This window comes from Trachurus japonicus, unplaced genomic scaffold (genome assembly GCF_045865225.1).
Source record: "Trachurus japonicus isolate A0001 unplaced genomic scaffold, Traja_1.0 AP029687.1".
Taxonomy (NCBI): Eukaryota; Metazoa; Chordata; class Actinopteri; order Carangiformes; family Carangidae; genus Trachurus; species Trachurus japonicus.
The window spans coordinates 266398-291780 of NW_028219820.1; the positions used below are offsets into that span (position 1 = coordinate 266398).

A 25383-nucleotide genomic window follows, 5' to 3' on the forward strand; every position below is an offset into this window, starting at 1 on the left:
TGAGATCTCTGCTTCTTTACTGTTCCAGGTATCTTCACTGCTCCAGTTAAAGGAGTCTACTACATCAGATTTACTGCCTACACCGAAACCGAAAGTAGCAAGTGGGTGGGAGTCTATTTATACCATAACAATCAGAAAGTCCTGGCTAATTTTGAGTATGGTAGCCCTGCTTCACTTGCAAATGCATTAATTCTCCAGATGGAAAAGGGAAGTGTGGTCTATATGACCCTCGCCCCAAACTTTGTGCTTTACGATTTTAAAGACTACCGGAACAGCTTCAGTGGTTTCCTGCTGTATCGTCTGTGATTTTAAGTCGGCTACTTTGACACCTTCAAGAAAGGCTTTAAACAAACCATGTCAATGATTCATCAACATTTGGCTGTTGATTTCACTACAATGAAAAGTAATGTGTATTAGTCAATAACAAGGCTTATTTTGCAATATAAAGGTGTCCATTAAATTGCATTCATACCTAATGACTTCCTGTCCTTTATTATCAGAAACTATAAAATATGAATTAATTCTAAAAAATAATAAAAAAAGAAGGTAATTAACACTGAGTATTAGAGTGTGTATAAATACAGGCTCTGTCTCAAACAACCCTCAATAATTCATATGGAGGAGCCTGATGACAAGGTGACGGGCTGACCAGTCACTTTACTGTGTTTATTTTGAACGAATTACAAATTATGGGAAAACACACTTGCATGATCTTGAGCTCTTATTGTGAATATTAAAAAAAGAAAAAGTAGTGAGAAGTCCTCCCAACTGACCAATAGCCCATTTGAACAAGTGAAAAGTTGTTTTACTGGTTTGATTTCACATAAAGAATAAAGAAATTAGGATTTTATTATATCACTACTGATATTTAGGATGTCATTTGATAGGTTCTCATGACATTTTTGTATTTCTAATTTGTCCCTTTGCTATGGTTGATAAGCTTACAACCCCTCCAAAAGAGATAGCTTCAGAACTCTTTTCCACAGAAAAATGCAATGAATTTGCTTACTTTTTCAATGAAAAAATCAAATCTATAAGGCTAAATATCAACACAAATCAGCAAAATAATACAATGATGCAATCCCTAAAATCACCTAGGAATAAATCAACTGAAGGGAGACCAAAAAACCTTAGAAGAAACAGTTCAGCATCTTAAAACATCGACATGTTGTCTTGACACAATACCATCTGAATTTTTTAAAACTATTATAAGCTCTGTCCAAACAGATCTGCAGCAAATAATAAATTGCTCACTTCAATCAGGCACGTTTCCTAAACCCCTGAAAGTAGCTGCCATCAAGCCACTCTTAAAAAAGAGAACATTGGATACTACCATTTTAACCAATTACAGACCCATCTCAAATCTTCCCTTTATAGCCAAGATCGTTGAGAAAGTGGTTTTTAATCAACTCAGCAACTTCTTGAACTCCAGTGGACTCTTCGACAAATTTCAATCAGGCTTCCGACCTCACCACAGTACAGAAACAGCTCTTATTAGAGTGTTAAATGACATAAGGTTGAACACTGACTCAGGCAAGGTGTCAGTTCTGGTCCTGTTGGATCTCAGTGCTGCGTTTGACACTGTGGATCACAGTATACTGCTGGACAGGTTGGAAACCTGGGCAGGACTCAGCGGGACAGTCCTAAAATGGTTCAGGTCCTACTTAGAGGAACGGAGTTATTTTGTGACCATTGGTAGTTATCAGTCCGATCGAGTGGCTATGACATGTGGAGTTCCTCAGGGGTCAGTCCTTGGACCCCTTCTGTTTCACCTGTATATGCTGCCTTTGGGTCAAATTCTACAGAACTCTAATGTCAACTATCATAGTTATGCAGATGACACACAGATATATCTCGCACTGTCTCCAGATGACTGCAGCAATTGTTTTTGGAAACAAAGAGAAGAGGGTTGCTGTCAGTAAACACCTTGAGTCACTGTCTTTAGAAACTAAAGACCCAGTCCGAAACCTTGGCGTGCTGATAGACTCAGATCTGACCTTCAACAGCCATATCAAATCAGTCACCAAATCAGCCTTTTATCAACTTAAGAACATATCCAGAATTAAGGGTTTTATGTCCTAAACTGATCAGGAGAAGCTGATTCATGCTTTTATCTCCAGTAGACTAGACTACTGTAACGGTCTTCTGACTGGTCGCCCCAAAAAAGTATCAAACAGCTGCAGCTCATTCAGAACGCTGCAGCTTGAGTTTTAACCAGAACAAAGAGATCAGATCACATCACCCCGGTTCTTAAGACCCTACATTGGCTCCCAGTCAGCTACAGAATAGATTTTAAAGTCCTGCTACTGGTTTACAAATCACTGAATGGTTTAGGTCCAGAATACATGAATGACATGTTAGTAGAGTATAAACCCAGTAGAGCTCGATCTACTGACTCAGGTCAGATAGTGGAGCTCAGAGTTCAGACCAGACATGGTGAAGCAGCATTTAGCTGTGATGCTGCACACAAGTGGAACAAAATACCAGCAGAACTGAAATCAGCCCCAACTGTGAGCACTTTTAAATCCAGGTTAAAAACATTTCTCTTTTCACGTGCTTGATTAACCCTGACAAGACTGGTGTCAGAGTCATTGGTCCAGACTTGACTGAAGACAGGTGGGACAGTAGCATGGTGCGATGTTCAGGAAACTGTAACTTTGAGCAGGTGGTGTCATTGTTTCTGCTGGAAGATTCCCAGGGTCTCAATCAGGTGTTTACTGTGGACTGGCATGATCCTCTGTATAAGCAGACAAAGAACAATGAGGAAGATTTTTATCAGTCATAACTCCATTTTATCTATTTAATGATTCAATTTACAAATGTACTCACTGCTTAGTGTTGATAATGCTGAAGACAAATCAGTTTGCTGGCCATGCCACATTCCTGCAAAGTTGGCTGCCTTGCATTCTCCAGCTGCACCATGCTGTGGAGAAGGTGAAATTATTTTGTAGTGTTAAAAAGGTGTACAAGGGATGGTACAAAATTGTATGTTCAAATAGACAGTGGTTGAAAACAAAATTGCCATAACTCATGCTCTACTTCATGGATATCGGACCAAGGACATTTTTAGCCTGGTGTATTTTCCCACTTCTCCATAAACAGAGTAACAAATACCTTTTACAGTAATGTGTGATGTTGGCCTCCGTTGGGAACTTCTGGAGGCCGCTCCTCCAAGAGAGCAAGGCTCCTCTTCAGACTGTCTCTCTCCATGTGCTAGCTTCCACATACTTTACTCTGATTAGAAAACACAAAACAGTATAACATTAGGCTACAGTACACATAGTTTACTCTCTGGTCTGGTCTCTCATGCTACAGTAGTTGGTAATACAGAGGTAGTAACATCCAGACATACACACAAAAAACTGCCTGTTTGCCAAACAAAAGCTGAACATAAAACAGGTTTTCTTTTAGCACAACATGCTAACCTGAGTGCAACAACAACACCACGGCAGGTGAGCCCCCGTGGGGTCAGTGGCTTATTCTGTGAGTGAATATCAGTTGTGAACCCTGTTCGCATTTAGTATCAAACACAGGCTATTTTAGAAGAAGGATATCTCCACATCTAACGTTAATTGACTCCAAACTTATCCATGACTGCTGCTATGATAAACTACTAGCGTTGTTAACTCTTTTCTCTTTTTTTGCATTAACATGCGGCAGCAGCATGTAGCTCATCCTCACACATCCACTGTTAGCGTTAGCCTAGCTCATGCGCTAAAGGCCAAAGTAACACAAATATACTCATTTTAATACTTACAGTTTATCTGTAGCTTTGCCACGGACAGTTGGTATCGATCCAGCCTGAGAAAGTCCAGTCCAGCGGTGCAGGACCCTTGTAGCTGAAGCAGTCAGACTTTGCCGACTGAAGCTGGGGCAAATAAAATTAACCCATGTCTCTTTGGCTGGGGGCAATATGATGGAGCGTGAGGGTTTGTCTCCAACAGAGCAGCTTTCCGGTTGTGATAGCGCTCCGGCGTCACATAAAAAAATAGTAAATAACCGATCTCCACAGGTAGCTGTGGTGGTGGGTGGAGACAGCATTTTTCAAATGAACCGGCCGGTTACGTCACAGAATAACCCAACCCTTAACCCAAAAAATGGGTTACTCACTGAAAAGTAACCCAATTACTTGAACAACCCAGGAATTGGGTTAAATTCATAGCCCTATAACCCAGAAAATGGGTTACACCCTGGAAAAATAACCCAACAATTTAACCCAACACCAATAACCCAGAAATTGGGTTACAGAAATAACCCAACACTTTTTAGTGTGTAGCTGAGAACTTAAAACTTTATCTATTTTACTTTTATTTGGTCTTGCTTTTAACTCTGTTTTTAGTGTTTTGTTTGTTTTTATTCTGTTTTATGATTCTTTTTTTAAATGTTTTGTCTTTATGTAAAGCACATTGATATGCCTTGGCATGAAATGCACTATATAAATAAAGATGCCTTGCCTTTCTTTAAAAACAAAACTTTTACATAACACAAGTTGAGTGTCGAGCCACTGACCAGCTCCATAAACATGATATCACCTGTTTAAATAAGATAAATAATGATACTATGAGAATCAGGCCATTTGCCCACAGCTGTGGACATTGCATCAGTCTACCTTCATAAATACTGGATGGTCAGTAGCAGCCACCTTCTTTCAGAGTTTGTGCTCCTGTGATCAGTGGGAGTAGCTACATCCACACTAAATCTTGTTGAGTTCATTTTCCTAGCAGGGGTTTCTAGAGGTTTTCCAATGGGGGGTCCTGTGCTGGTGGTGTTGCTCCTCTGTCTGTCTGGGACATGGGCTCAGGCAGAAAGTGGAGGAGCTGACAATGTTAGCGCTGATATCTGGGCTGAGCTCAGAGCTCTGAGAGACATGGTGGTGGAGCAGAAGGTGGAACTGAAGTTTACCAAGGCTGAACTTCAAACCCAGAAAGATAAAGTGGCCGTTCTTGAGAAGGAGAAATCAGGTACAGTACTGTGCTAAAGTTTTATTAGGCACTTTGTTGTTTAGATTCCAGAAATTGTCAAAAATTGTAACTATTTTAATTCACAAGAAGAACACTGAGTCCTGCAACAGAGGACTGTTGGGTTGTAGTCAAATCAACAGGAACACACAATAACCAGCCTGAAAAGTATTATAATGAAGAAGAAGTTGTGAAATACTTTCAACAGTGTTATTTCAAAGTACTTCATCCTCTATGATATTTCAGAGATCAGTAACAAGGTGACAGCAACTACAGCAGAGCTGAAAGCAACGAAAACTGAACTGGAGCTGCAGAAGACAAAAGTGGAGGAACTGATGAATGGTAAGTCATAAAAATCCCATTAAAAATCAAAGAAGTATAATTAATTAGGCTAAATCACAAGAAAAACAAGTCCTTCAACAGAGGACTGTTGGATTGTAGTCAAATCAACAAACAATAACCAGCCAGAAAAGTATTATAATGAAGAGTGCGCTATTTCAAAGAATTTCATCGTCTATGATATTTCAGAGATCAGTAACAAGGTGACAGCAACTACAGCAGATCTGGAAGCAACGAAAACTGAACTGGAGCTCCAGAAGACAAAAGTGGAGGAACTGATTGTAAGAACTGATGGTAAGTAATAAAAATCCCTTTAAAAATCTTAACAGAGTATTTCATTAAACTATTGGTTTTCATGATTTTCTAGTCCAAGTGATAGAACTGGTTTGGAAGGAAGTGACAAGTTATGGGAAAAACTGGATGTTTCTATAAGAACAAACTGCATTAATCTTCATCCTCAGCCTCTATGATATTTCAGAGATCAGCTTCAGACTGACAACAACTGAAAACAAGGTGACAGCAACTACAGCAGAGCTGGAAGCAACGAAAACTGAACTGGAGCTCCAGAAGACAAAAGTGGAGGAACTGATGAATGGTAAGTCATAAAAATCCCATTATTAGTAGGAAAGATCTTAGCAGAGTAATTAGGGCCACGGGCAATCGCACCAGGCACTGGTCCCAACAGCTATGAAATAGCTGCAGGGACCAGTGCCCGGGCGAAGACGTAAGTCGCGAAAAACTGCTCAAAATTTTGCATGTAAGTCAATGGGACGGGCGGGAAAAAAAAGAGCGAAAAAGACCAATCATTGGAGTTTAACAAACGTCTACTGCTCAGGCATACTTTCACCTAGAGACTTCATTTAAACTTTAAACAGTAGACACAAGTCTTGTGTATTGTCGTATTACTCCACGTTTTGATAGGTCATATAGTTTTTGATCAATCCCTGATCAATGACCATGATCATTTTTGGAGAAATTATGAGATTATAATGGGTGTGTATTGCATGGAATGTTCGTGTCAGAGTGCGTGACATCATCGGTTAGAGTGGGAGAGATGCCAGAAAAACTCCAGATTTGTTCTCTTTCCAAACTCCAAACGGCCACAATTTACACTCCACACACATCATTTTTTCAGAATTTGTAGACAAACTTGTTCTGTCACTCATCATCTGCTCAAAATATCAGAGAGTTACAGAATTTAAACTCGGAGCCTCTTAGTGCGGCCACGTCTGTCTCTGCTCCTCATTGAGTCCAATACAAATATTTTCTGAGAGAAGCAGAACGGCCTGATGTTTTAAAACTGCCATCCTCTCCAAAATATTTACTGTAGAAACACCAAATCGTACCAAAAATTTTCAGTAAGTCCTTAGAGCAATGTGATCTGTGTTTTGTTCTGATAGGAGTTACCGTTTTCTCACCCTAAGCCTAAATGTGAGACCGGTTTAGAGGCAGAAAATGGCTCTTTTTCTCCACGTTTCTGTCTGTCTCAGCCTGCGGGGGCCCCTATCGCCGTGGTAACCTCTTTGATCCTCAGGCCAGAGCTCGTTAACTTCATAAACAATCCACCTGGCGCTCGTTTAAATGTTTATAAACAGAGACACAGCTAAATCAGACTGACACAGGATGCAGCTCATAGTCACACACACACAGAGACTCTAGAACCAGCTTCATGTGATTACAGTCACACACACACACACACACACACACACACACACACACACACACACACACACAGGTAACCTAATGTGGTTACAGCTCCTCCATATCAGTGCTTATAGAAAGATGATCATGTGTCTGTCTGATCAGCTCTGTCTTGACCTTAAGATCGTGGGTTTGATTTCCATGTTGACAGAGATGGCAAAACCGGCAGTAGCCCCGTGGGCCTTTCAAAATTTCCCGAGAGGAAATTTTCTAGTTCATTAAACTATTGGTTTTCATGCTTTTCTAGTCCAAGTGATAGAACTGGTTTCTAAAGTAACAAGTGTTTAGAAGGAATTAAAGTAATGGGGACAAAACGGTACGTTTCTACAAATCTACTAGCCTAGAAATCTAGACGCACCCTAGCGGCAGCAAATATATTTGCTCCGTAGGTGGGTCTAGAAGCCATAGGAACTTTTTGAGTCTCGAACACCGTTTGTGTTCACCAATCACAGCGCTCTATCTGTTTAGAGAGTCGTTGGGCGGGCTTAACGCGATCACGACGTACATTTTAATTGGCTTGTCAGGCTAACGTCATCCTGCTCTTTGCTCCGATTAGTCGTAGCGCTACCCTATTGGTGCAGAGGCAGTTTGAAAGACAGCCTTCATCCCGCCCCCTGCATTGAGCCGAGGTCTACCGGTCGTTGCCAGACTAGACATTTTAATGATATAGTCTGGCTTGTCAGGCTACAAATCTGCAGGAATATTGATTAAAAAAACTGAAGTACACATGGAGTCAAATGAGTGAAGACAACACCCTAATACATATTTTAACTACAGACAACCCTGCTTAAACAAAAAATGCATTAATCAATTATGAATTGTGGACATGACACTTGTTGTTTCAGTCTTTTAAAAGGGAATCTTGTTTCCATGTTATATTTACAGAAAATGTGAAGTACGCATTCACTGCTGGCTTCAACGGTGTAGGGCAGATTGGACCATACAATTCTGAAAAAACTCTTGTCTTTGGAAGAGTACTCACCAATGTTGGTGGGGCTTATAACCCACATACAGGTAGTGTATACATCACCACATGCTTCATAACATAAACTGACAATGTTGAGTATTGGACAGTGATGATGAGATCTCTGGTTCTTGATGGTTCCAGGTATCTTCACTGCTCCAGTTAAAGGAGTCTACTACTTAAGACATACTGCCTACGGATACCCAAATGGAGGATGCGTGGGAGTCAACTTATACCATAATAATCAGTTGGTCCTGCATAATCATGAGTACAGTAAAACTCAATCTTCATATGCAAATGCATTGATTCTCCAGATGGAAAAGGGAAGTGTGGTCCATATGACTTTGCACCCAGGCTGTGTTGTTTATGATTCTAATCTCTACCGGAACAGCTTCAGTGGTTTCCTGCTGTATCGTCTGTGATTTTAAGTCGGCTACTTTGACACCTTCAAGAAAGGCCTTAAACAAACCATGTCAATGATTCATCAACATTTGACTGTCGATTTCACTACAATGAAAAGTAATGTGTATTAGTCAATCACAAGGCTGATTTTGCAATATAAAGGTGTCCATTAAATCACATTCATACAATGACTTCCTGTACTGTCCTTTATTATCAGAAACAAAACATGTATTAACTGCAATATTCTAAAAACGTAATCAACACTGAGCATTAGTGTGTGTATAAATACAGGCTCTGTCTCACACAACCCTCAACTACTAGGACACCACAGAGTTACTATGCGTCACATTTTCAAAGAGTGATACCTTTCTGAAAAAAGATTATCTTAACAAATACACATTTTACAATAAGTTTGTATATAGCCTATATATATATATTTTTTTATCTTTTTAACTGTAATTTTATTTGTGGACCATGGGACACTTGAATTGAAAATAGGGGTTATCTTTTCACATAGTCTAATCAGAGGTTTAGATGTCTAATGTTTTTATAGCTTTTCCATCTTTCATACCATGTAATGTTTGAATGTAGTGGAGGATTTCTATTTTAAACTCCTGAATCCTTGGTCTTAACTTAAGAAACAGCCATTATTACAGTTTCCTCCATGGCTCAGTGCTGCTCTCCAGACTGTAGGTTACAGCTCCATGGCGCCATCCTCTGGTACAAACTTCTCACTGACACACTCAACCTCAAACTTGTGTTCTTAAAGCAGAAACTATGCAGGATTTGGGCTGTAATTATTGTGGCTCAGAGTCACTGTGATGGTTGAGTGACCTGTTATGAAGTGAATGGGGTCTAGGCCAATGCGCTCACCCCCCCCACTGGCTGAAAACCGCACTTGCAAGATCAGTCGTCCGTCTCGGTGTTACAAATCTCGTCAATGGATAGAAGTATCGCGAGAAACTGCCTTACGGCAGTACGAGATAAGAACGCATATGACGTCATGCATGTCACGAATCGTGATTGGTTTGAGTTCGGAAAGTCGGAGGAAACCATGGAAACATGAAATGTTTACTGATGAAGTTCAGCTTGTGGCTAACGGGGAGCTAATGCTAACACAGATACACACACCATGGGTCTTTTATAAGATAATGTAATACATCATGACACACACACACACACCTTCGCGTTTTGGAACCTTTATTCCTGTGTGTGTATGTCTGTGTCTTTGTGCCTGTGTGTGGCTGTATTAGCGTTAGCTCCGTGTTAGCGTTAGCTCCGTGTTAGCGTTGGATCAGTGTTAGCAGGGCTTAGCAAACAGCAGTAAACACAAGCACGTGTAGGGGGGGTGGAGGAGGTGGCAGCGGCGAGTTTTTTTTTTTTTTTTTTTTTTTTTACGACAGTGACATGTGCCTCCCAGAACTGTGGGGGAGCTCCGGAGAGGGAAAAAAAGAGAAACCAACGAAGGAGCGAGCTATTTCCGGCCGACCTGCATAGTTCTGCTTTAAATTGTTAAAGAGTTTTTGTTGCTTTGGGTTTGAGGCAGATCAATTATGGTTGTTGTAAAAATAATAATAATTGAATGAATTACAAATTATGGGAAACACACTTGCATGATCTTGAGCCCTTATTGTGAATATTAAAAAAAGAAAAAGTGGAGAGAAGTCCTCCCAACTGACCAATAATAGCCCATTTGAACAAGTGAAAAGTTTGTTTTACTGGGTTGATTTCACATAAAGAATATCAAAATGAGGATTTTATTATATCATTACTGATATTTAGGATGTCATTTGACAGGTTCTCATGACATTTTTGTATTTCTAACTTGTCCCTTTCTTTAAAAACAAAACTTTTACATAACACATTGAGTGTCCAGCCACTGACCAGCTCCATAAACATGATATCACCTGTTTAAATAAGATAAATAATGATACTAATGAGAATCAGGCCATTTGCCCACAGCTGTGGACATTGCATCAGTCTACCTTCATAAATACTGGATGGTCAGTAGCAGCCACCTTCTTTCAGAGTTTGTGCTCCTGTGATCAGTGGGAGTAGCTACATCCACACTAAATCTTGTTGAGTTGATTTTCCTAGCAGGGGTTTCTAGAGGTTTTCCAATGGGGGGTCCTGTGCTGGTGGTGTTGCTCCTCTGTCTGTCTGGGACATGGGCTCAGGCAGAAAGTGGAGGAGCTGACAATGTTAGCGCTGATATCTGGGCTGAGCTCAGAGCTCTGAGAGACATGGTGGTGGAGCAGAAGGTGGAACTGAAGTTTACCAAGGCTGAACTTCAAACCCAGAAAGATAAAGTGGCCGTTCTTGAGAAGGAGAAATCAGGTACAGTACTGTGCTAAAGTTTTATTAGGCACTTCGTTGTTTAGATTCCAGAAATTAACTAATAAACTATTTTAATTCACAAGAAGAACACTGAGTCCTGCAACAGAGGACTGTTGGATTGTAGTCAAATCAACAGGAACACACGATGACCAGCCAGAAAAGTATTATAATGAAGAAGAAGTTGTGAAATACTTCTTTCAACAGTGTTATTTCAAAGAACTTCATCCTCTATGATATTTCAGAGATCAGCGTCAGACTGACAGCAACTGAAAACAAACTGACTGTAACTGAAAACAAGGTGACAGCAAATGAAATCAAGGTTGCAATAAATGAAAACAAGGTGACAGCAACTACAGCAGAGCTGGAAGCAACGAAAACTGAACTGGAGCTCCAGAAGACAAAAGTGGAGGAACTGATTAATGGTAAGTAATAAAAAATCTTGTTAAAGAAAAATCTAAGAGTAATTCATTAATTCACAAGAAGAACACTGAGTCCTGCAACAGAGGACTGTTGGATTGTAGTCAAATCAACAGGAACACACAATAACCAGCCAGAAAAGTATTAATGAAGAAGTTGTGAAATGCTACTTTCAACAGTGTTATTTCAAAGAACTTCATCCTCTATGATATTTCAGAGATCAGTAACAAGGTGACAGCAACTACAGCAGAGCTGGAAGCAACGAAAACTGAACTGCAGCTTCAGAAGACAAAAGTGGAGGAACTGATTGTAAGAACTGATGGTAATAAAAATCCCATTAAAAATCTAACCAGAGAAATTAATTAAACTATTGGTTTTCATGCTTTTCTAGTCCAAGTGATATAATTAGTTTGGAAGGAACCGACAAGTTATGGGAAAAACTAGATGTTTCTATAAGAACAAACTGCATTGATCTTCATCCTCAGCTTCTATGATATTTTAGAGATCAGCCTCAGACTGACAGCAACTGAAAACAAGGTGACAGCAACTACAGCAGAGCTGGAAGCAACGAAAACTGAACTGGAGCTGCAGAAGACAAAAGTGGAGGAACTGATGAATGGTAAGTCATAAAAATCCCATTATTAGTAGAAAGAAATCTAAGAAGAGTAATTAATTAAACTATTGGTTTTCATGCTTTTCTATTACAAGTGATAGAACTGGTTTCTAGAGTGACAACTGATCAGAAGGAAGTGAAGGACTGGATGTTTCTAAGAACAAACTGGATGAGATCCAGACGACATCTGCAGGAATATTGATAAAAACAAAACAAAACAAAAAAGTTGACACAAGAAAACACCTTAATACATATTTTACAGACAATCCTGTATCAATAAAGAATAGTGGACATGACACTTGTTGTTTCAATCTTTAAAAAGAGAATCTTGTTTCCACGTTGTGTTTTACAGAAAATGTGAAGTACGCATTCACTGCTGGTTTAGAGGGCACAGGGCAGATTGGACCGTACGATACTTACAAAACTCTTGTCTTTGGAAGAGCACTCACCAATGTTGGTGGGGCTTATAACCCACATACAGGTAGTGTATACATCACCACATGCTTCATAACATAAACTGACAATGTTGAGTATTGGACAGTGATGATGAGATCTCTGCTTCTTTACTGTTCCAGGTATCTTCACTGCTCCAGTTAAAGGGGTCTACTACTTCAGATTTACTGCCTACAACAACCAAAATGGAGGAGGCGCGGGAGTCAACTTATACCATAATGATCAGTGGGTCCTGCACAGTTATGATACCAGTAACCCTCAATCTTCAATTGCAAATGCATTAATTCTTCAGATGGAAAGGGGAAGTGTGGTCTATCTGACTTTGCACGCAGGCTGTGCGATTTATGATAATAATCACTATCGGACCAGCTTCAGTGGTTTCCTGCTGTATCGTCTGTGATTTTAAGTCGGCTACTTTGACACCTTCAAGAAAGGCCTTAAACAAACCATGTCAATGATTCATCAACATTTGACTGTTGATTTCACTACAATGAAAAGTAATGTGTATTAGTCAGTCACAAGGCTTGTTTTGCAATATAAAGGTGTCCATTAAATGGCATTCATACCTAATGACTTCCTGTCCTTTATTATCAGAAACTATAAAATATGAATTAATTCTAAAAAAAAAAAAAAGAGTCCTTAACACAAAGCAGTAGAGTGTGTATAAATAAACACTTGCATGGTCTTGAGCCCTTACCTTGAAGGTAAGGGCTCAAGACCATGCAAGTGTTTTTCTTTTTTCATATTCAAGTTGAATATGAAAAAAGAAAAAGTGGCGAGAAGTCCTCCCAACTGACCAATAATCCATTTAACCAAGTGGAAAGTTGTTTTACTGGGTTGATTTCACATAAAGAAGAACAAAATGAGGATTTTATTATATCATTACCGATATTTAGGGTGTCATTTGACCCACATGTGACTTGTCCCTTTCTCTGAGCAAAGAAACAAACAAAAACCTTTTACATAACACATTGAGTGTGCAGCCACTGACCAGCTCCATAAACATGATATCACCTGTTTAAATAAGATAAATAATGATACTAATGAGAATCAGGCCATTTGCCCACAGCTGTGGACATTGCATCAGTCTACCTTCATAAATACTGGATGGTCAGTAGCAGCAGCCACCTTCTTTCAGAGTTTGTGCTCCTGTGATCAGTGGGAGTAGCTACATCCACACTAAATCTTGTTGAGTTGATTTTCCTAGCAGGGGTTTCTAGAGGTTTTCCAATGGGGGGTCCTGTGCTGGTGGTGTTGCTCCTCTGTCTGTCTGGGACATGGGCTCAGGCAGAAAGTGGAGGAGCTGACAATGTTAGCGCTGATATCTGGGCTGAGCTCAGAGCTCTGAGAGACATGGTGGTGGAGCAGAAGGTGGAACTGAAGTTTACCAAGGCTGAACTTCAAACCCAGAAAGATAAAGTGGCCGTTCTTGAGAAGGAGAAATCAGGTACAGTACTGTGCTAAAGTTTTATTAGGCACTTTGCTGTTTAGATTCCAGAAATTGTCAAAAATTGTAACTATTTTAATTCACAAGAAGAACACTGAGTCCTGCAACAAGTCAAATCAACAGGAACACAATAACCAGCCTGAAAAGTATTATATTGAAGAAGAAGTTGTGAAATACTTCTTTCAACCGTGTTATTTCAAAGAACTTCATCCTCTATGATATTTCAGAGATCAGCGTCAGACTGACAGCAACTGAAAACAAACTGACTGTAACTGAAAACAAACTGACTGCAAATGAAATCAAGATTGCAACAACTGAAAACAAGGTGACAACAACTACAGCAGAGCTGGAAGCAACGAAAACTGAACTGGAGCTCCAGAAGACAAAAGTGGAGGAACTGATTAATGGTAAGTCATAAAAATCTTGTTATAGACAAATCTAAGAGTAATTCATTAATTCAGAAGAAGAACACTGAGTCCTGCAACAGAGGACTGTTGGATTGTCGTCAAATCAACAGGAACACACAACAGGGCCGGCTCTTGGCATAGGCGATATAGGCAGTCGCCTAGGGCGCCAACTGCTGCAGGGGCGCCGCCAGTCAAGGGGGGAAAAAAATGATGATAATAATAATGATTTATGTCCACTGGCGCCCCCTTGAAACAGCAGAGTCGTTCGGAGGGATAGAGAGAGAGAGAGAGAGAGAGAAGCAGTGAGGATGATGATGGTGCTTCAGAGGCTGAAAGTTCTGACTCATTTGATGAGGAAGATTATGAAAAAAGAAGAGAGAGTTGAGATTTCAGCCTGCTCAGACAGCAGGGCCAGTGGGCCACAGCTCCAGATCAGCTCCAGCTCTGTATTCAGACCTGCTGAGCTCTCAAACTAGTTTTTTTTTTTTTTTTTCTTTTAACCTCTCAAACAGTACCACAGTGACAACACATAGGTACATTATATAGGCTAAATATTGTACATTTTGTGTGTTTTTTGTCTATTTAGTTGTAGTAGATATTTGGAGAAATGTTCTCATTTCGGGCTACACACATCTCATGAAGTCAATATTTAGCTTCTTTTATCCCACATTTGAGACATTTGGTGAGAATGACAGTTAGGCCTAACATTTATGCTCAAAAAGCAATTTCACAAAATTTCATTTTTTTCTACACTTATCTTATAGCCTTATATCATACAGTATATTCCACTGCTTTTGTGAAGCCCAGACTTTCGTATACCCATTTCAAGCACCACAACAGTTTGTTCTCATGATTGTGAAGAGACAAATTTTTTTCATGTCTTCACCCAGGATTTACTCAATGCAATTTTACTGATTGTATGTGCAAGTTGTGTATCTCAGGGTCAGAGGGGACATAGAGATACACTGTTATGTTATCGTTATGATGATTATGATCATTGTTGGGGGGGCGCCTGAGAGTAATCTCGCCTAGGGCACCAAAATGGCTAGAGCCGGCCCTGACACACAATAACTTATTTTAACATATTTTAACCTTCGTCTTCTTTAACCTTCTTGTGTTAGCTTTCTGCTACCGAGTTTTTATTGTTTTATTTTGTTTAAATAGAGGTTTCTGACAAAGTCAAAAGCCTTGATGCAATAAACAAATGTATGTGGTAGTCTACTTTTATGCATTAAAAACCTAAAAACTGTTTTATAATGAAGCCAGAAAGGTATTATGAAGAAGTTGTGAAGTGTTACTTTCAACGGTGTTATTTTAAAGTATTTCATATTTCAGAGATCAGCTGCAGACTGACAGTGACTGAAAACAAACTGACTGTAACTGAAAACAAGGTGACTGCAAATGAAATCAAGGTTGCAATAAATGAGAACAAGGTGACAGCAACTACAGCAGAGCTGGAAGCAACGAAAACTGAACTGGAGCTCCAGAAGACAAAAGTGGAGGAACTGGTTAATGGTAAGCAACTAAAAATCCCATTAAAAATCTAACCAGAGTAATTCATTTAACTATGTGTTTTCATGATTTTTTAAATCCAAGTGATAGAACTGGTTTGGAAGGAAGTGACAAGTTATAGGAAAAACTGGTTGTTTCTATAAGAACAAACTGCATTAATGTTCATCCTCAGCCTCTATGATATTTCAGAGATCAGCCTCAGACTGACAACAACTGAAAACAAGGTGACAGCAACTACAGCAGAGCTGGAAGCAACGAAAACTGAACTGGAGCTCCAGAAGACAAAAGTGGAGGAACTGATGAATGGTAAGTTATAAAAATCCCATTATTAGTAGAAAAAAATCTAAGAAGAGTAATTAATTAAACTATTGGTTTTCATGCTTTTCTAGTCCAAGTGATAGAACTGGTTTCTAGAGTAACAACTGATCAGAAGGAAGTGACAAGTTATGGGGGACAACTGGATGTTTCTAAGAACAAACTGGATGAGATCCAGACGACATTTGCAGGAATATTGATGAAAACAGCACAAAACAAAAAAGTTGAATCCATTGAGTGAAGACAACACCCTAATACATATTTTACAGACAACCCTGTATCAATAACGAATTGTGGACATGACACTTGTTGTTTCTTTAAAAAGTGAATCTTGTCTCCATGTTGTGTTTTACAGAAAATGTCAAGTACGCATTCACTGCTGGTTTGGATGTCGCAGGGCATATTGGACCGTACAGTTCTGAAAAAGCTCTTGTCTACAGAAAAGTACTCACCAATGTTGGTGGGGCTTATGACCGAAATACAGGTAGAGTATACATCACCACATGCTTCATAACATAAACTGACAATGTTGAGTATTGGACAGTGATGATGAGATCTCTGCTTCTTTACTGTTCCAGGTATCTTCACTGCTCCAGTTAAAGGAGTCTACTACTTCAGATTTACTGCCTTCGGCTACCAAAATGGAAAATGGGTGGGAGTCTACTTATACCATAATAATCAGAAAGTCCTGTTCAATGCTGTGCTCAATGACCCTGAAACTTCACATGCAAATGCAATAACTCTCCAGATGGAAAAGGGAAGTGTGGTCTATATGACTTTGTACCGGAACGCTGTGCTTTGGGATGATAATAACTACCGGAACAGCTTCAGTGGTTTCCTGCTGTATCGTCTGTGATTTTAAGTCGGCTACTTTGACACCTTCAAGAAAGGCCTTAAACAAACCATGTCAATGATTCATCAACATTTGATTGTTGATTTCACTACAATGAAAAGTAATGTGTATTACTCAATAACAAGGCTTATTTTGCAATATAAAGGTGTCCATTAAATTGCATTCATACTTAATGACTTCCTGTACTGTCCTTTATTATCAGAAACTATAAAACATGTATTAACTGCAATATTCTAAAAACTTAATCAACACTGAGCATTAGTGTGTGTATAAATACAGGCTCTGTCTCACACAACCCTCAATAGGACACCACAGAGTTACTATACGTCACATTTTCAAAGAGTGATACATGTTGTATTTTTCAGAAATACCAAATATTTCTGAAAAAAGATTATCTTAACAAATACACATTTTACAATAAGTTTTTTTTTTTTTTTTTTTTTTACTGTAATTTTATTTGTGGACCATGGGACACTTGAATTGAAAATAGGGGTTATCTTCTCACATAGTCTAATCAGAGGTTTAGATGTCTAATGTTTTTATAGCTTTTCCATCTTTCAAACTTCTCACTGACACACTCAACTTCAAACTTGTGTTCTTAAATTGTTAAGAGTTTCTGTTTCTTTGGGTTTGAGGCAGATCAATTATTAAAGTAGTAATAATAATTGAAGGAATTACAAATTATGGGAAAACACACTCTTGAGCCCTTACTGTGAATATTAAAGAAAGTGGAGAGAAGTCCTCCCAAATGAAACAAGTGAAAAGTTGTTTTACTTCTTTAAAAACAAAACTTTTCCATAACACATTGAGTGTCCAGCCACTGACCAGCTCCATAAACATGATATCACCTGTTTAAATAAGATAAATAATGATACTAATGAGAATCAGGCCATTTGCCCACAGCTGTGGACATTGCATCAGTCTACCTTCATAAATACTGGATGGTCAGTAGCAGCCACCTTCTTTCAGAGTTTGTGCTCCTGTGATCAGTGGGAGTAGCTACATCCACACTAAATCTTGTTGAGTTGATTTTCCTAGCAGGGGTTTCTAGAGGTTTTCCAATGGGGGGTCCTGTGCTGGTGGTGTTGCTCCTCTGTCTGTCTGGGACATGGGCTCAGGCAGAAAGTGGAGGAGCTGACAATGTTAGCGCTGATATCTGGGCTGAGCTCAGAGCTCTGAGAGACATGGTGGTGGAGCAGAAGGTGGAACTGAAGTTTACCAAGGCTGAACTTCAAACCCAGAAAGATAAAGTGGCCGTTCTTGAGAAGGAGAAATCAGGTACAGTACTGTGCAGAAGTTTTATTAGGCACTTTGTTGTTTAGATTCCAGAAATTGTAAAAAATAACTATTTTAATTCACTGAGTCCTGCAACAGAGGACTGTTGGATTGTAGTCAAATCAACAGGAACACACAATAACCAGCCAGAAAAGTATTATAATGAAGAAGAAGTTGTGAAATGCTACTTTCAACAGTGTTATTTCAAAGAACTTCATCCTCTATGATATTTCAGAGATCAGCGTCAGACTGACAGTGACTGAAAACAAACTGACTGTAACTGAAAACAAGGTGACTGCAAATGAAATCAAGGTTGCAATAAATGAAAACAAGGTGACAGCAACTACAGCAGAGCTGGAAGCAACGAAAACTGAACTGGAGCTCCAGAAGACCAAAGTGGAGGAACTGATGAATGGTAAGTGATAAAAATCTTGTCATGGAAAAATCTAAGAGTAATTCATTAATTCACAAGAAGAACACTGAGTCCTGCAACAGAGGACTGTTGGATTGTAGTCAAATCAACAGGAACACACAATAACCAGCTAGAAAAGTATTATCATGAAGAAGAAGTTGTGAAATGCTACTTTCAACAGTGTTATTTCAAAGAACTTCATCCTCTATGATATTTCAGAGATCAGTAACAAGGTGACAGCAACTACAGCAGAGCTGGAAGCAACAAAAACTGAACTGCAGCTCCAGAAGACAAAAGTGGAGGGACTGATTAATGGTAAGTCATAAAAAAATCTCATTATTAGCATAAAGAAATCTAAGAAGAGTAATTCATTAAACTATTGGTTTTCATACTTTTCTAATCCAAGTGATAGAACTGGTTTCTAGAGTAACAACTGATCAGAAGGAAGTGAAGGACTGGATGTTTCTAAGAACAAACTGGATGAGATCCAGACGACATTTGCAGGAATATTGATAAAAACAAATCAGAAGTACATGTTGTCAAATGTAGTGGAGTCCAATGACTGAAGACCATCCTAATACATATTTTACATATTTGACAGACAACCCTGCTTAATCAAAAAATACATTAATCAATAAAGAATTGTGGACATGACCCTTGTTGTTTAAATCTTTAAAAAGAGAATCTTGTTTCCATGTTGTTACAGAAAATGTGAAGTACGCATTCACTGCTGGTTTAGAGGGCGTAGTGTATATTGGACCGTACGGTACTGAAAAAACTCTTGTCTACAGAAGAGTACTCACCAATGTTGGTGGGGCTTATAACCCACATACAGGTAGTGTATACATCACCACATGCTTCATAACATAAACTGACAATGTTGAGTATTGGACAGTGATGATGAGATCTCTGGTTCTTTACTGTTCCAGGTATCTTCACTGCTCCAGTTAAAGGAGTCTACTACTTCAGATTTACTGCCTTCAGCAACCAAAATGGAAAATGCGTGGGAGTCAAATTATACCATGATGATCAGTGGGTCCAGCAAAGTTATGAGACCAGTGATCCTGATGCTTCACATGGAAATGCATTAATTCTCCAGATGGACAAGGGAAGTGTGGTCTATATCACTTTGCAGTCAGGCTGTGTGGTTTATGATGCTGATGTCTATCTGACCAGCTTCAGTGGTTTCCTGCTGTATCGTCTGTGATTTTAAGTCGGCTACTTTGACACCTTCAAGAAACAAACCATGTCAATGATTCATAAACATTTGACTGTTGATTTCACTACAATGAAAAGTAATGTGTATTAGTCAATAACGCTTATTTTTCAATATAAAGTTATCCATTAAATTGGAGGGTAACACTTTACAATAAGGGTCCCTTAATTAACGTTAGTTAGTACATTATTAAGCATTAATATATAAACTAATGTGTTAACTAACGCTGAGTAATGCATACATAATGATAACTAATTACATTATTCAACTTTTAATTTATTAACTAACTTTGAGTAGTAAACATTAATTAACTGCTTAGTAATAGGCTACATTAATTAATGTGTTTCCTAACCCTAAGTGATACATAATAATGATTGTTTATATATCTTTAAACAGTTAATTAATGCTTAATAATGTACTAACTAACGTTAATTAAGGGACCCTTATTGTAAAGTGTTACCAATTGGATTTATATGACTTTCTGTACTTTTTATTATCAGAAACTATAAAATATTAACTGCAATAAAAAGGTCATTAACACTGAGCATTAGAGTGTGTATAAATACAGGCTCTGTCTCACACAACCCTCAATAATTCATATGGAGGAGCCTGATGACAAGGTGACGGACTGACCAGTCACTTTACTGTGTTTGTTTTGAACAAATTACAAATGATTGAAAAACACACTTGCATGATCTTGAGCCCTTACCTTGAATATTACAACAACAACAACAGAATAGAAAAAATAAAAAAAAATGGAGAGAAGTCCTCCCAACTGGCCAATAACCAATTGAACCAAGTGAAAAGTTGTTTTACTGGGTTGATTTCACAAAGAATAACAAAAAGATGATTTTATTATATCATTACTGATATTTAGGATGTCATTTGACCCACATGTTCTCATGACATTTTGGTTTTTCTAACTTGTCCCTTTCTTTAAAAACAAAACTTTTACATAACACATTGAGTGTCCAGCCACTGACCAGCTCCATAAACATGATATCACCTGTTTAAATAAGATAAATAATGATACTAATGAGAATCAGGCCATTTGCCCACAGCTGTGGACATTGCATCAGTCTACCTTCATAAATACTGGATGGTCAGTAGCAGCCACCTTCTTCCAGAGTTTGTGCTCCTGTGATCAGTGGGAGTAGCTACATCCACACTAAATCTTGTTGAGTTGATTTTCCTAGCAGGGGTTTCTAGAGGTTTTCCAATGGGGGGTCCTGTGCTGGTGGTGTTGCTCCTCTGTCTGTCTGGGACATGGGCTCAGGCAGAAAGTGGAGGAGCTGACAATGTTAGCGCTGATATCTGGGCTGAGCTCAGAGCTCTGAGAGACATGGTGGTGGAGCAGAAGGTGGAACTGAAGTTTACCAAGGCTGAACTTCAAACCCAGAAAGATAAAGTGGCCGTTCTTGAGAAGGAGAAATCAGGTACAGTACTGTGCTAAAGTTTTATTAGGCACTTTGTTGTTTAGATTTATTCCAGAAATTGTTAAAAATTGTAACTATTTTAATTCACAAGAAGAACACTGAGTCCTGCAACAGAGGACTGTTGGATTGTAGTCAAATCAACAGGAACACACGATAACCAGCCAGAAAAGTATTATAATGAAGAAGTCGTGAAATGCTTCTTTCAACAGTGTTATTTCAAAGAACTTCATCCTCTATGATATTTCAGAGATCAGCTTCAGACTGACTGTGACTGAAAACAAACTGACTGCAAATGAAATCAAGGTTGCAATAAATGAAAACAAGGTGACAGCAACTGCAGCAGAGCTGGAAGCAACGAAAACTGAACTGCAGCTCCAGAAGACAAAAGTGGAGGAACTGATTGTAAGAACTGATGGTAAGTGATAAAAATCCCATTAAAAATCCGTAATTCATTAAACTATTGGTTTTCATGATTTTCTAGTCCAAGTGATAGAACTTGTTTGGAAGGAAGTGACAAATTATGGGAAAAACTGGATGTTTCCATAAGAACAAACTGCATTAATCTTCATCCTCAGCCTCTATGATATTTCAGAGATCAGCCTCAGACTGACAGCAACTGAAAACAAGGTGACAGCAACTACAGCAGAGCTGGAAGCAACGAAAACTGAACTGGAGCTCCAGAAGACAAAAGTGGAGGAACTGGTGAATGGTAAATCACAAAAATCAATTAGTAGAAAAAATCTAAGAAGAGTAATTCATTAAACAATTGGTTTTCATGCTTTTCTAGTCCAAGTGATGGAACTGGTTTCTAGAGTGACAAGGAAGTGAAGGACTGGATGTTTCTAAGAACAAACTGGATGAGATCCAGACGACATTTGCAGCAATATTGATACAAAACCAGAACTACATGCAGTGGACTGAAGACTACATCCTAATACATATTTTAACTACAGACTATCCTGCTTAAACAAAAAAAATGCATAGACTACATCTTCATTCTCAGCTTCTATGATATTTCAGAGATCAGCCTCAGACTGACAACAACTGAAAACAAGGTGACAGCAACTACAGCAGAGCTGGAAGCAACGAAAACTGAACTGGAGCTGCAGAAGACACAAGTGGAGGAACTCGTTAATGGTAAGTTATAAAAATCCCATTATTAGTAGAAAAAAAATCTAAATAGAGTTATTCATTAAACTATTGGTTTTCATGCTTTTAGATGCTGAAAGAAGAAATGCATTAATCAATAAAGAATTGCTGACGTGAAACTTTTTTTATTTCTTTTTTTATATTTTTTGGGCTTTTATTGTCTTTAATTGATAGTGCAGTCGAGAGAGAGACAGGAAATGGGGAGGCAGAGAGTGGGGGAATGACACGCAGGAAAGGTCCGTCCGACGCGGGACCGCCGGCACCGAGGACTGAGCCTCAACATGGGGCGGCAGCTCTACCCAGTGAGCTAAACGCCGCCCCCTTGTTTCAATCTTTAATCTTGTTTCCATGTTGTATTTACAGAAAATGTGAAGTACACATTCACTGCTGGTTTAGGGGGCGAAGGGAATATTGGACCGTACAATACTGAAAAAACACTTGTCTACGGAATGGTACTCACCAATGTTGGTGGGGCTTATAACCCACATACAGGTAGTGTATACTAGAGTGCCTATAGAGAGAGAGTGGCGACAACGGAAGTTCAAAATGCTGGCCGATCACGTGGTCCATGTAGCCTCAGAAAGTTCCCGGAAGTGCTTGGCGGGCAATTGAAAGCAATAGGAAAACCCCGATAATTGCTAAATAACGGTCAATAAATGCTTTGTTTTGCGGTATTTATATGCTTGTGTTAATTACTTTTAACTGTGTTAAGTTTACTTAACCCCTACAGTCATCAACAGCAATAAAAATCGTAGCATTTTCTCTGTTTTTATCAAACTTTCAGACTTGAATGAGGCAAACTGACAGGTCACTCACAACATGTCTGGACTCACAACTGCATAATGATGTGTTCAAATAGGAAATCCATGCAAATGCTAAAATTTGATTTGAATTCATTGTAAATACACGTAATTCTATCACTATTTGTTAACTATTCTTCTTATTAGGCTATGCTTGTGTTGCTTTGAACCCTGTTAACTTGACTAAACCCTTACTGTTGTTGATAGCAATAAAACTGTAATATTTCCTCTTTTTTTTACTTTCAGACTTGGTTGAGGCAGAGTAACAAGTGACTATGATTTGACAATTGACTACACAACAGCATTATGATGATAACTCTAATAGAAAATCCATGGCAAATAAATTAAAGTTTAATTTTAATTCATTGCAAACATATGGAATTTTATCACTATTTGTTAACTGTATACTTATCCCAAACTTACTGTACTCAGTGATGCATAATAAAACAGAGTCATGTTTTGCCCAGTGCACTTAATATCACAATAAATTCCTTAAAAACAGATCTACAGAAGTCAAACAGATCAGCATGTCAAGCTGTTTGCGTCCTTTCCGCTGTGTTGTCCTTGAATATAGTCTTCACCATGGTATGCTGTGCTGCACGGGGATGCTCCAGTCGCTTGGAGAAAGGCCTGCACATGTATGGCTTCCCCAAACACAGGGACAGGAGAAAAGCATGGCTGGCTAAAGTCAGAAGGAGCAATTTAAACACCTAGATTTCAACAACAAAAAAATATGTGAGGTAATCATATTCAAACAATTTGCTCTTTCACACACTTTCAAATACCACGCCACTGGGAAGTTTAATATTTTTTTAATTAACAGAGCAGAACAGGAAAAAACAATGCAAGAAGAATCACAGAATCACAGCTCCTAAAACAGTAGCAACGACAAGAGAGGGCAGAATCCATTGGGCTACATGTAATAAATGTCACCACCGACATGGGTAGCCCTAAGCAGGCCATGTGGAAATCCTTTGGGGTCGAATAAAACATAGGTGACACATCCAGCAACACCAGACAGGCATTTCTTCTTCATGACTGTTGTCCCACATCTGGTGAAACAGTTAACACATAAGAGACCTGTTACATCCTTGTCATCATCACTCCTGATGTACAGCATCAATGATTATTGATTAACTATATATTGCTCTGGCCCATACATTCTTCATTTATAAAAATATATATTTCTAGTTATAGCTGACATAGTCAAAAAGGTGATCACTAGTCACTAGTTGCTGTAGTGTTTATTTACGGGAGTCATAGTGGATGATGCTGTGCTGGGGTGCATTACATTCATAGTGTTCCTCTCCATTAAAATACTTGAAGGCAAAATATGAGCAACAATTGTTGAGATAATGCAGTCCAACACACAATGATCTCAACAAATAACATAAAGTACAATGAACACTACTTTTCTGATGTCAACAAAAACTGAACATGTATAAAATTTATGAAAGCAGAATTGATGGCACAGCTGGTATACTGCACTGCATGATGTTGCACAGGTGTATCAAATAATATGACCAATAGTTTATATAATGTTTAGTATGATTACTTGAGAACATGCCATGGCTAGATGTGTATTTTAATCAGTCAGTGGTTTAACAAATAAATTAGCAAATCAGAACATTTTCCCATGTTTGAGACAGCAGTCCAGAATGTCCTCATATCATAAACTTAACCCATCTTTCCGCAGCCTCAATGATATTAATTTTATGTTTAACTGCAATCACACTCCCTATACATTAACCTCGCTACTAGTCTGACAATTGACAGCGTTGGATTAAGTTATATTTAGAGAACAGAATTACATTTAGCAGCCTGTTGCATGTGTTGCTATCGTTAGCCAGAGTGCTAGCCTAAACTTTTATCTGTTAATATTCTCTAAATATTCAAATCTAGACGGGGATAATCCGCCAACATACTTAATTACTCATGTCGATTTAATTCAGATGCACTACTGATATGAAAATGCCATTTTTTAAACATTTTACCTTGAACAAGTGCTGCTCCGACCAGCTGCTCCATTGGAATACATTGAGCGGCGGTTAGCTTATGCTAACTTCCGGGAACTTTTGAGGGGCTCCATGCGCCGCCATTGCTGTGAAAAAACTGAACCATTGCAGTGAACGGAGGTGGCGCCACTCTCTCTCTCTAGGCACTCTAGTGTATACATCACCACATGCTTCATAACATAAACTGACAATGTTGAGTATTGGACAGTGATGATGAGATCTCTGCTTCTTTACTGTTCCAGGTATCTTCACTGCTCCAGTTAAAGGAGTCTACTACTTCAGATTTACTGCCTTCACCAACCACGATGGAAAATGGTTAGGAGTCAACTTTTACCATAATAATCAGAGAGTCCTTTACAATT

At 38.8% G+C, this 25383-nt stretch overlaps 2 protein-coding genes across 3 annotated transcripts in view; both read left to right on the top strand.

The window, feature by feature from the left end:
* The window catches only part of LOC146960999 (cerebellin-3-like), a 98997-nt gene extending 82240 nt beyond the window's left edge, over positions 1 to 16757 (top strand). The window contains exons 2-4 of one of the 2 annotated variants that reach the window (XM_085771875.1): positions 5205 to 5300; positions 16221 to 16349; positions 16444 to 16757. In XM_085771875.1, the coding sequence (XP_085628001.1) occupies positions 5205 to 5300; positions 16221 to 16349; positions 16444 to 16721 (503 nt within the window). In that variant the 3' untranslated portion in view covers positions 16722 to 16757. The remainder of the gene's footprint in view (positions 1 to 5204; positions 5301 to 16220; positions 16350 to 16443) is intronic. The other variant, XM_085771876.1, reaches the window with a different exon arrangement.
* A 992-nt stretch (positions 16758 to 17749) lies between these two features.
* The window catches only part of LOC146961001 (complement C1q-like protein 2), a 75670-nt gene continuing 68036 nt past the window's right edge, over positions 17750 to 25383 (top strand). Inside the window, exons 1-2 of the mRNA XM_085771874.1 lie at positions 17750 to 17996; positions 18625 to 18720. Of these exons, the coding sequence (XP_085628000.1) occupies positions 17780 to 17996; positions 18625 to 18720 (313 nt within the window). The 5' untranslated portion in view covers positions 17750 to 17779. The remainder of the gene's footprint in view (positions 17997 to 18624; positions 18721 to 25383) is intronic.